We start from the raw sequence: 12,654 nt of genomic DNA on the forward strand, positions 1-12,654 counted from the left end.
GAGTACACCCTGGCAGGACCCCATAAGTTACATCCTCCCAGTTTGACGGCAAACCATTGATAACTACTCTTTGAATATAATTTTTAATGTCCATGAACTTCAAAATTCAATAAGATCAGACATTGCTAATATCAAAACTAGTGATCAACTCTGCTATGTTCCCTGAATGCTGAAAAACACAGGCACTGAGGGTGAAATTCAACCAAATGGCACATAAAAGTGGCTTCCCACAGTTCATTTCTTTATAGGGCCAACTGTATGTTAGTTGTATTTAATCCCAGTGCTGAGGCTCTGAGGGTTTGGAGTGCAGATGAAGAGGGTGCATGGGAGGGATCTAAACTAGAGTTGAGCTAATAATTTATTTTTTTGGTTTGGTGGCTGAACTGAACACTCTGAAAAAAAATTGCTTCATTTGAACTGAAACTGAATATCCTCAGTCTTTTCTTACCAAAATGCAAGTGAACTTGACAAGGGTACAGCTGTTCCTCTACATTTGAGTGTCAAAATACAAGAGAATGCACTGTGTACCACAGATCCATCTTTTAATGGAAGATCAGCATAGCTGGCTATACGCCGTCCTTGTATAGACCACTGAAAACGTATGTTTATTTGGCATTTCTGCCTTTGCAACAGAAAACATAGTGGCCTTATACAGTGATGGGTTAAGACTTTTTATTGATAGGGGTTAAGAGTTTCAGTTTTGATCCCCTTCCCCACGAGGCCACTGCATGTAAAGGCAGGAAGTACAATCTTACTAAGTCATGGGTGTTACTTTCAGCAAATGAATAAACATTAAGTGTATTCAGAGATCCATTGAACACTGTGTACAAGTTATGTGACAGCATTCATAAAGCCACAGAGAAATGCATGACTGAGCCAAATTCAGTTGAATCAAAATGTTAGAATTGTCAAAGTGGTCGAGTGCTCAGATACAAGAAAGGAAGGAGGGTCACACGGCTCATTTGAGATATTATATGGTCATGAATTATAAGATGAATGTTGCTCATAATATAGCAATACATGCCCACTGCAGAGCTGAAATGGAAGCCAAAGCCATCATACTTGAGGAAGCTTCTCCCAGGAATGACATACTCTACTTATATAAACATTCACGCAACCTCACTGCCGATGAGAAAGGTCATTCACTTAGGCCTGGTCTACACTAAGAAGGGGGGTTGAACTAGGGTACGCAAATTCAGCTACATGAATAGCGTAGCTGAATTCAAAGTACCCTAGTTCGACCTACTCACCCATCCAGACGCGGCGGGGTCGAACTCTGCGGCTCCCCCGTCGACTCCGCCACCGCCGTTTGCAGTGGTGGAGTACCGGAGTCGACCGCAGCGCTTCCGGAGTTTGAACTATCGCGTCTAGATCAGACGCGATAGTTCGAACTCCGAGAAGTTGAACTCACCGCGTCGACCCAGAAGGTAAGTGTAAACCTACCCTTAGAATGGTCTACTCCAGTTCTGGTCAGATAATCAATACAGAAGCAAAGTGCATGGTGCACTGGAGTGAACATTTCAGCCAACTGCTAATGGTACCCCAACTTTCTTTGGACCCTGACATTAAGGTCACTGCCAAATTGACCTATTCTGCCCCAAATGATCCTTTCTTCACAATATCACTAATTAAATAAAGACAGATTCATGTTCTTCCGATGAGACTTTCTTGGCTCATGCTGGCTTGTTCCACCCTAACCTTGTTGAATGTTTGCTTGTTATATTGAATTGCACAACTACACAGATGTATAATAGTGCATCTAAATAGATGTTAACAATGTGAAACTATATCCTGCATTATTCTATTACCCCTGCAGGTATGGGGTATGAGGACAGAAAAAAGTATTTTGCATTAGCACTAACGATGGAAGTTCTGGACCTATTGGTTCCAAGAGACTTAATTAGCACAAAACAACCAGCTTTTCTTCAGGCTCATTGGAATCTATTACCTGACTTGACTTTCACCTCACAGGACTACTGAACATCATTCTATGTCCTCAGGGCAATGAAGCTGCTAATTCCATTCTTAAACTTTCAGGTTTGTGTGTTGCAAAGTACAGAGGCGAAGTAATGGTTAAGAGGAAATTTCAAAGTGACCCAACTGTGTTTCCTTGCAGGAAGCTAGAGTTCATGTACAATGGCATTATTAGAAATGATCCAGATCAGTTCAGAAAAGTTCAAGCAGAATACTTCTGAATGTATGGTTAGGTAGGATCAAGTATAGTACATGTTCAAACGAGAAGTAAATGTTATTAGGAATGAGGATATTCTTGGAAGCAGAGGCCCCCAAATGATAACAGTGAAGGGCAAGTGCCAATTGGTGATGCCCTGATGAAGTATCACATCTTTGAGATGCTATCAGGAGTCACAAAAAACCATGACTGTATCTTCCAGGTCAAGCAAATAGCTAAGTGGGTTGGGTATTACATTCTTCATCCATTTCTAAGGGCTTTTGCTACCTTCTGCTGGAGGCCCTGCCCAAAGGAGAAAGTATCCTTTTGGGGAAAATAATGGCAGAGAAGTTAGACCTCCAGGAACTGCTTAGGGAGGCCTTACAGCATCAGCCATGGAGGGAACCAATGAGAACTGATCTTCCATCAGCTGGAAGGACTGGAAGAGGACAAAAGCCAATCAGGCCTGATGGCACTGTAAAGTGGCCTGGCTATTTCATCCAATTCTGTCTGAAGCTGGAGGAAATATCTTTCCTATCTTAACTCCAAAAGCCAGCTTGTTCAGCCAAAGGCTGTTTTTGTTTACTTTGTGGAATGTAAAGCCCAAGTGGCCACCTTGAATTGAATATCAGTTTGACTGCTGTAAAATTACAAGGAGTTTGTTTGTGAGATGCTCCACTGGCTCAGGTGAACCCATAACCTGGATGTATTATGGAAGACATTGACAAGTATTCCTGTTACATTTGTGTCTGTTATTTCCCTGTCACCCAACATTAGAAATAAAACCAAAACCAGCATCTCTTATTTAAGAGTATTTATTAGTGTTGGTTGTCCTAAGACAGAAGTGGTGCTGTTACTTCAAGTGCAGTCATGCAGTCCTGTTTCATTGCTTTTGCTACCATAAGATAAGTCCAACAGCAAAGTAAAAGAACATAGCAGTCAATTGCTTTTAGATATTGAATTAAATTCTGGTCTTGGATACTTGCACACAAATGTCAGTGACCTCAGGATCAAATACATATGTGCATGAGGGCAAAATTTGGCCTTGAGACATGTAAGGAAAATGTTATTAAAAATGGAAGTGAAATAACTCTTAGGATGCTAAAGGGATTTCTACAGAATCTATCCACCTTCATCCATCAAGAAGGCCTATAATTCTATACTCTTAGTTTGATCTAACATCTTGATTTCAATTTTCAAAATAAAACTGTACAATATTAACCTTTCAGTTTGTTAAAATCTTAACTTGCTTTAATTATCTATGGGAATTTAGTGAGTCTCTGTACTCTCCACAGTTCTATATGAATACAAAGGCCAAAACTCTGCCCTCAGTTACACACAGGAGTTCCCACTGGATTACATTAGTACAATCGAAAATAGAATTTGACCCATATTGCCTATTTTAAATTCAGATGACATTGTTTCTGTTAGTTGGAAACCTCTATGGTCTTGAAAAAGGTGAGCACTGAAGAACATAAGGATAGTGGGAAAATGCCTTTTCTAGCCATTAGTAATTATACATTTTTTCTTCCTTAGAAATATCCATAAAAATAGTACTGCTAAAGCTAACAGAGTTGTTATTGAGATCCAGACACAGATTCCACATTTTCATGTTAAGGTTAGAGTTTGCCTCAAGTCATTTTTGACCTCTCAACATTAGATTAATTGATCCACGACATTTCATTACTCAGCATTTCAGAATCAGAAACACAGATCTGCCTCCAAAGGAAGAGCAGTAGAGAGCACAAAGCTAACTAGGCTTTGGGATGTAGGAATTTCCTCACTTGAAGACACCCAATTTTAGTACAGATTTTATTGGAAAGAGGCTTTCACCACCCTTCCCTTCAGAGGCTGAGGAGGGCGCCAGTTATCCACCATGGGGCGAGCAGGTTCTGTCTCAGCATTGATGGAAAGGCTACGGAGCTTTGCCATCTGCAAGGAAGCAAAATTAAAATGTCAATATGGAATTCACTTAGGGGCAAATCCAGGACATAATGCCTAGACCAACTAGCTGGGCCAACCACTGGGTGTTGGGGGGGAAATCTCCCTACAAAGTAACAGGAGCAACTGCATGGAGACTACTGCAGCCTAATGGCTGGAATAGCCTCTGGGGATCCTTACACAGTAAATCTCTATGGCAGTGGATCCTCTGAACATGCCTGGCTTCTTCATGACCCATCGCCTCACATCCTTTCCTTGAGGAGCTCTATGATGCGCAAGGGATAGGCAGCCCATGTGTGCCCCTTGTGCTGTGGAACTGCAATGGAAATTACCCTTCATGATCAGAGAGGCAGGGTCAGAGTATAAGGGATGACAGAAATCATGGTGACAGCTTGCCTGCAGAGTACTTAGTTAATATTTTCAAAAGGCAGTGAAAAGTTCATCAGCTGGATTTTTAATCTGAAACATAAATCCATCATGGACCTCATGGCTCACTGTATCCTATGTTCAGAATGTACGGCTTTCTTATTAGGTTGGTGAAAAAGCAAGAGTGGTTTACCACGGTTTTGTTCCAATGAAGGAATGTAATTCTATTTTAGAGAACAGAGGCATGTGTTTTCCATTCCATGAGAAATCTGCCTGCTACAGTATAAAAGGGAAATACACAGTGAGTAGCTGTACCAAAATGAAAAGCTCAGTTTGAAATTGCGCTGGTGAATTCTGACCTTTGATGACAGTGCTTTAGCCAGAATGTCGCTGGAGTGACTGGGTTATGCACTGAGGCTCTCACTAGGGCTGGGGGAGAAGAAATGTTTCCCCTAAACCCACAGAGCCACAGTGGCTGCAGTAACCCTCGTGGCCAGTGTGCTACCATCTATGGGATAAAATGGCCTGGGGATCCATTGCCTAGATAACACAGCAACACTCTATAAATATCGACAGGAGATAGATGGACAGACAGACAGATACAGTGGATAGATCCAGTTCCACGCCTGTATTCTCCAGCTCAGTCTCGCCCCCAGGCTCAATGTGATGGGGTGCAGGGAGCACTGATTTGCAGAGTTCTGTGACATGCAAGGGGTGTGGACCACTTATGCAGGGGCCCCAAATCCTGTCCCCTCCCTTTTAGCACAAGAACTGCACCATTTGGTCCCAGCAATTGAGTCCTCAGAGGTTGCAGGGGAGGTGCCAGGATTTGGTCCTTTGTGAGAAGCCCTTAGGGCTGGATTTTCCAACAAATCCTTTGCTTCAGTAGCAAGCTGAGGCACAGACTATATCCTGCTGTGGTATAGTAGGAAGACCCAGTACTAGTGACAGCAATATTATTAAGTAGGATGCTGCCTCCTGCAATGCTTTGGATGGGTTAGAAGCAGGATCTTCAGTTTGTTTCTTTTTTGCTGAAAAAATTAAAAATCCAGGGTTAACCTCTCTTTTTGTGATGCCACAAGCAGCATTTTCCAAGTACTCTTCAGGACTTGATAACGTTCTCTGGCTCTGCACCCAAAGAGCCCTACTTTCAAAGGAACCCTCTCCTGCTGCATCCCCCGCACACTGGAGTGCACCAATGGGTGTTTGTATATGCATTTGCTGTAAAGTTGCATGCACACCAAGGATGTTGTAGAAATAAGACACTAACAAAGAGTGGATTGGGTAATGGCTCAGAGCCTAATGCATATGGGGTGAGCACATCTTTCCAGGTGCACCAGTTGCACACTGGACAATTCAGCCCTCAGTGTTCCAGCCATACAGAAGGAGAACAATCTTGGCCTCTTTGGCAAAGGAATTAGCACTTACAACAATTACTGTCAGCAAGTCTGAATGTTAGCAGGTTTCTAGGATTAGAGATCTTTACGGGTCTGATCCTGTGAACTTCTCTCAGGTGATGGTCACTTACACTGTCAGCCCTTTGGGGCAGGGACTGTCATTTTGTTCAGTGTTCATGCTGCTCCCAGCACAGTGGGGCCTTGATCCATGACTGGGGCTCCTTGGCACTACTACAAATATCACTACTAATAATTCTGTCTGTAAAGCAGCATAACCCCAAATAAACAACAAAGCACCAGCTACAAGTACTGATTATCCACTTTTTGAAATGGTCAGGCTCTCCAGAGGCGCTCCCTTGCAGGTTACACACAGGCCCTGCTGGCTACTGGGAGAACAATTAATGCCTTGTCTAAAACCTGCTACTGGCAGCATTTAGAAGGAAGAGCATTGTCTGAATATAGCAGTGATCAGAAACCCATCAGATGGAGTTGGATCAATGATTCAGCATGTAGCTGTTACATTCTAAATGAATTTCACACTAAGCTCAACCCTTAAAGTGGGGGAAGAAGAGGAAGTTGATATTTTTATTGCTGATGCAATACAGAGCTGTTCACTAATAGCTATGCCTTCATCGGAGTTCCAAATAAACCCGAACATGATCCCCTGTAATGTAATAGCAGAGTTAGTAATGAGGCTCTAACTAGACTTGCGTTGTTGAGCCAGGAAAGCTGACCAGAGCCAATTTGCATTTTGCATGCAAGGAGAAGCTTTCAAATATCTAATAACTTTATATTTTGGTATAAATAGGGAAAAATAGGGAAGTGACCTCCAGACCAACTCTGTATTTGAATGAGCTATGTAAATATAGTCATGCAGGAGCTTGTGTTAGCTTTAACCTTTGAGAGTAAGGTTCAAGTCAGCCCTCAGTACTAGTGATCTCACTGTACTCCGCTTAGTCCATTTTTCATATAATAAGCAGCCACAAAAATATCAGGTCAGAATTTAGAAATTAAATTGTTGTGTGATATACTAATGCCAACCAGAATCTATATGTAGTGTCAAAGATGCCTGCTCTGGCTTATTTGTACCATATAACAAAAGCACCTTGAGATTCTAGGATGAGAAGTTTTACATATGTAAATACATATGTATAATCTAATACATACCTGTGTAATATGTCACTCACTGACTCCTAATTTTCATTTTCCTATTGAGCTAGAGTCTTGAAATTTGGGACACTCATAAATTGTGGACTGCTGAATATAGGAACAATCCTAGATTAGAAAACTGATCTTTACACATGAGATCACCAAAAGGATCATGGTAATTTTTATAAGATTTCTACCATTTAAGTGGGGGTGGAAATGTACAAATATATTTATTTCTCCTCAAAGACCATCATTGTGGGTATGAAGCCTTCAGCTCAGAGAAATGAAGGTCACCTGAAGTTACCACTTCTGTCTACTAGAATTTAGCCAAGAAAATTTCCAGAAATGTACCTTTTACATAGAAATTAATGCAAGTTTTTGAAATTTGGTTTAGTTTGGAAATGAAAACCAAACATTTAAAAATTCTCTGAGAAAGGAAATGGAGCACGGGCTTGGGGCAGTCTCTTTGGGATGCTGCCCCGGGGCCACAGATCTTGAGGTGATATATTTGTTGGGCTGTCCTGGAGCAGGGGACCATGGGCTTTTGAGGAACTGTGAGCCTGCAAGCCAGGTCTCCCATTATCCCAGGATCTCAGTTCCCAGTCAGCCCTCTAGGCAGGCTTCTGAGGAACTGGGTCTCCAGCACGTGACCAGGCAGGTTGCCAAGAAGCCAGGCAGGCAATCTGGCTGAAAACCAAGCAGGGTTTGAAACCTGTGAGACAGGCAGGATTCCATTGGAACCCTGCCTGGGTTCTGTCAAAACTGCATCAAAATTAAACCGTCTCTGCCATTTGTTTAGATTTCAACAAAATGGCAAATTCCAATAAAAAGTTTCATTGCATTTTTTCCAACCAGCTTTAACTGAAGAACCCTTTAGAATTTAAATGGTGTAAACATACGTAACTATAACTTTTGTTACATGCATCAAAATGTTCTACTGATTTATCACACTGCAGAAGTATCTAGATTAGTTGCTTAAATTTTGATAAGCTTGTTGTATGAGCAGTGCAGGCTTTAGGTTTTGCAATTTCCTATGTGAAATAACATGTGTGTAGGGTGACCAGATGTCCCGATTTTATAGGGACAGTCCTGATATTTGGGGCTTTTTCTTATATAGGCTCCTATTACCCCCCTCCCCATCCCGATTTTTCACACTTGCTGTCTAGTCACCCTATGTGTGTGAGTCACATCCAGCTCCATCTACTACAATCAGGGATTAAAGTAAGGAAAGAGCAGACAGAGAGGAAAGGGAGAACTACCACTCCTCCTTGGCCGATGTGGTGAGAACTCCCTTTTCTCTTTCAATCCACTGTACCCTGCCTACAATCAGTCCCCTCCATATAGCCCAAAACTCTCACATTCAGTTCCTAGTCACCCCCTCCTCCTCCGTGAGCACTCCCAGGCCCCAGCCTGTTACAACTTCACTGATTTATGAAACTCCAAGTCTGGTGACTTGTCTCCTCCCACGGACATGGCATAGGAAGCCAAGAGGAGGAACCAACAATTTTCCAAATGAAGAAGATAGCTAGGGATTTCAATCTCTGCTGCCACCTGCTGGCACTAGAATTATATAGAGACTGGGAAAGGGGTCTCCAACACGGTGCCCACGGGCGCCATGGTGCCCGCCGGGGCTTCTGAGTGCACCCGCGTACTGGCCAGCGGACGAGCATCTGCTGAAATGCTGCCGACAAGCATCATCAGCCAGAGGCGTCACCGCTGAAATGCCGCCAAATGGGGTGCTTGTCAGCAGCAACGCCTGTTGATGTTGCTGCTTGTTGGCGGCATTTCGGCGGATGCTCATCCGCTGCCATGGTCCTCCGTGGCTCGTCAACTGGCGCCCACCAGATGAAAAAGGTTGGGGACCACTGGACTGGGAAGTGGGGCTCATGGGTTGGGTGGCTATATGTGGTGGCAGGCCCAGGGAAAGACGGAGTTCTATGCAGCTCTTTTCAGAGTCCCAATGGTGTTCCTAATGAAGCCTAATAGAAGGGCCCAATCCTGAAATTCAGCTTTCACTCTGTTTTAATTCAGTCTTTATTCATGAAATTTCCCACTGACTCCAATGGGAGTTTTCTTTATTGAAAGCGTAAGGTCAGAATGGTGTGTAAATAAATAATCTCAAATTATGAAAGAACCATGACAATAGGGAAGTTAATGTCCGGCTGAAGTTTACCTGGTCTGGGCTGACTTCAATAGGCTCCCTCAGAAGAATCCAGGTAATGCACTCTTCACAAGGAGGTGTAGTGAAGGAGCCATGGTAGGTCCAATAGTCCCGAGATTTAGGGAAAAGAATTGATGGATCAAAGTTTTGAAAAGGAGCCTCTTTCCCCTTAAATAAATGAAAGAGAAGTCTCTTTAATAACAATAGTGGAGACACAAATCTTTCTTAAAGAGAGACCCAAGTTTCCATGGCATAATTAATGGACCATCCAGCATGATGTAACAGATTAACTTTCCCCTCCTTTCTAACATTTGCCCTACAATTTACTTTTCTAGAAATGACCACTAGCCCAAGGCTGAGATTTTCCATGTAAGTAAAATAAGATGCGCTTTATTAAGGTGTCTACAGCTATAAATAAAGGATGAAACATCTGACAAACTCTTATCACCATAATGTATGTTCACCTAGCAATTATAATTGTGCATGAAATATTTATGCCCAAAATATTTTGCACTAACTTGTCCTATACATAAATAAGTAGCCTTGTTGAGATTTATACTTTGCCAAGAAAAAATAAGTGTAACAAATGTAATTCAAGGTACCATGTATTTATTTGTATTTAATTCCCTAGCCCATGCTCTTATCTTTCTCTGCTTTTCCTGAACTATTTAAATAGCTACACCCCACTTCTGCATTGCTTTGATGTATGCACGGTGACTAGATTTCACTAGCCAAAACTGAACATCTATGCATCCATTGTTACTAAAACAAGGTGTAAAATCTGACAAAGTTAGGGAATCTCAGATGCCATGTAACGGGGCTAGCTTCACTTCTGTCTTTTTACCATATTAGCTCACTGTGTTCAATCATTTGTTAACTTTCTCAAGAACTTTTAGTTGCAGTAGTGAGGTGTCCCACACAGAGGTGTGTATGGGAGAAAGAAATGAATGGAGTGTTAAGGCTGTTGTCTTTGGCAGAGCAGGGAGGGAAAGAGAGGGTAATAAAGGACTCAGGATTGGTTAATTAGGAAGAGGTAGAACACGGGTCCCCAACGTCGGCGGCAAGTGGCGTCATCGAGAGGCGGCGCCACTGAAACGCCGCAGAAATTCAGCGGCATTTCGGTGGATGCTCCACCGCCGCCACAGTCCTTAGTGTAGAATTATGGTAGGGATTAGAGGAGAAGAGAAAGAACTTTAAAGTTGAGGTGATGGAGATGGGGAGCCAGTGGAGGGATTCAGGACTTCACGCCGCAAGTGAATTGCGCTACTCATGCATTTAAAGTTAAGCACAGACTTAAGTGCTTTGCTGAATTGCAGAGCACTCAGCAACTTGCAGAACTGAGCTCTCTCAAATAGGTGGGTGACATGCCAATGTCGGATGTACAGTGAAGAGTGAATTTACTTTTAACAGAATTAGAATGGACCCCAATGTTGGTCACAGACTAATATTTTTAGGAAACATCTAGTGGTTGCATTTACTTCCAGTGTTAAGTAAGTGGCCTGATACTGTAATTCTTATGCAACTGAGGGTAGGTCCATACTTACCGCGCGGGTCGACGCGGTGAGTTCGACTTCTTGGAGTTCAAACTATCGCGTCTAATCAAGATGCAATAGTTCGAACTCCCCACGTGCTCCGGTCGACTCCGGAACTCCACCACCGCAAACGGCGGTGGCGGAGTCGACCTTGGAGCCGCGGAGTTCGACCCCACCGCGTCTGGACGGGTAAGTCAGTCGAACTAAGGTAGTTCGACTTCAGCTACGCTATTTGCGTTGCTGAAGACGCGTACCTTAGTTCGACACCCCCCCCCCTCCCCGTAGTGTAGACCAGACCTGAGATCTCTTCTGTGGGAGTTCTGCCTATATAAGGCCCTTAGGTAATTAATTAATTTGAAAAACAGTTTCTGATAGAATTTTCAATGATATTTGTGCTGATATCAGTGAGGGCTGCCTGGCAACTGTGCATTTAAGGGTTGATCGAAAGCCCATTGAAGTCAATGAGGGACCTTAGAGAAGTGAGAGGAGGAATTACATTTCTCCTTAAAGAAGAGACGATATTCTGGACCTTAGTCACCAGAATGCTCTGGCTGCTATGTGTTGCTGGAACAATGCAAAGCAGCTAGAGCAGACTAGCAAATCTGGCCTTCTGGTTCTTGCTATTGAAGCTACTCAGTTAACCTAATAAAATAAAAACTATTTTGTTACCTTTGTCTTAATATTATCTATTTCTTCAAGAATTCTCTTCATCTCTGGTTTGGGAGTTTTTCCTACCTGTAATGCAGAAAGCATAAATTGAACAGTAGATATGCCAGCTGAATTTGTTCTCCTTCATATCTCACGACTGCATGAAAAATGTTACTTGACCCATCCCTCTGTCAATTAACATTCTCTAACCATTTTGTACTGAAAAACAACAAAACATTACTCCTGATGGAGGGAAAAAACACCCAGAATAATACAAGAATAAATTTATTGATTTTTCATTACAGTAGTGTTTGCCAAAACTACCTACAAAGCTCAGTCATGCTCCAATTGAAGTGGCCAGTATAATTCCCACTGATTTGAGTGGGGACAGGGTGGGATGCAAAAGAAGAAATTCTGATGATTAGAAGTAAATTAGTTTCACATCTCACACAATTTTTTACTTATAACAAATAGAAAATGTATCATTTCTTTAGCATATAATATACAATTTGGTGATAATTTTCTTACCAAATGCATGCTTTAGCTCTTATGCAGTAGCCTGACATTATTAAAGAATAAAACTACATGCTAAACTGAGTACGCAGGGAAAATATAAGTGGAAAGCTGATATCTTTGCAAAGGATCTGATCTCACGTAAATTGTAAAGAAATACTATATTATGCCTTTTGATACTTCAGGAGAGGATAGCAGCACAGTCTAACACTAATGTAGCTTCTCATCTCTGGAAGAATGGGTTACAACATGGTTCATGTCACCAGTAATGTAAATTTGCCCTTCTTAAACTACCTCCTCTTGGCCCTCGTTCTGCAGGCGTCACATAAACCAAACATCCATTGAAGTATGGCATCAGAGAAGACACCATGACTCAGTCTAGGATCGCTAGAACTGGATGAAATATCTTCAGTGAATAATTTATTTGCTGAAAATGCAGTTTTGGTGACCCACAAGTACTTGTGAATTTTTTTTCTAAAATATATGTTCTCGTTCAAACAGGAATTATTTCAGGGAAGTTCTCTGGCCTGTGTTACAAAGGAGGTGAGACTACATGATCACGGTGGTCCCTTCTGGGCTTAGAATCTATGAATAAAACTTTGGACCTGAACAGTGAGAAGGTTTTTATCATGATCCCTATACACACTTAATGAGAAATCATTGCATATATTGCTGAGGTCAGATGAAAAACTCTGTTGATGGGGGTGGCTGTGGGACAGGTTGCAATGAGCAGTGGAAGAAGTGTCCCTGGTTTTTAGCATGTTTTTGTCAGGGTAA

General features: G+C 42.2%; 1 protein-coding gene across 1 annotated transcript in view; it reads right to left on the minus strand.

Moving 5' to 3' along the window:
* Nucleotides 1-2,969: 2,969 nt before the first annotated feature.
* The window catches only part of LOC123364512 (carbonic anhydrase 3-like), a 29,113-nt gene continuing 19,428 nt past the window's right edge, over nt 2,970-12,654 (minus strand). The window contains exons 5-7 of the mRNA XM_045006716.1: nt 11,386-11,451; nt 9,197-9,352; nt 2,970-4,102 (exon numbers count right to left, since the gene is read on the minus strand). Of these exons, the coding sequence (XP_044862651.1) occupies nt 3,983-4,102; nt 9,197-9,352; nt 11,386-11,451 (342 nt within the window). The 3' untranslated portion in view covers nt 2,970-3,982. The remainder of the gene's footprint in view (nt 4,103-9,196; nt 9,353-11,385; nt 11,452-12,654) is intronic.

This window comes from Mauremys mutica, chromosome 2, assembly GCF_020497125.1.
Source record: "Mauremys mutica isolate MM-2020 ecotype Southern chromosome 2, ASM2049712v1, whole genome shotgun sequence".
Taxonomy (NCBI): Eukaryota; Metazoa; Chordata; order Testudines; family Geoemydidae; genus Mauremys; species Mauremys mutica.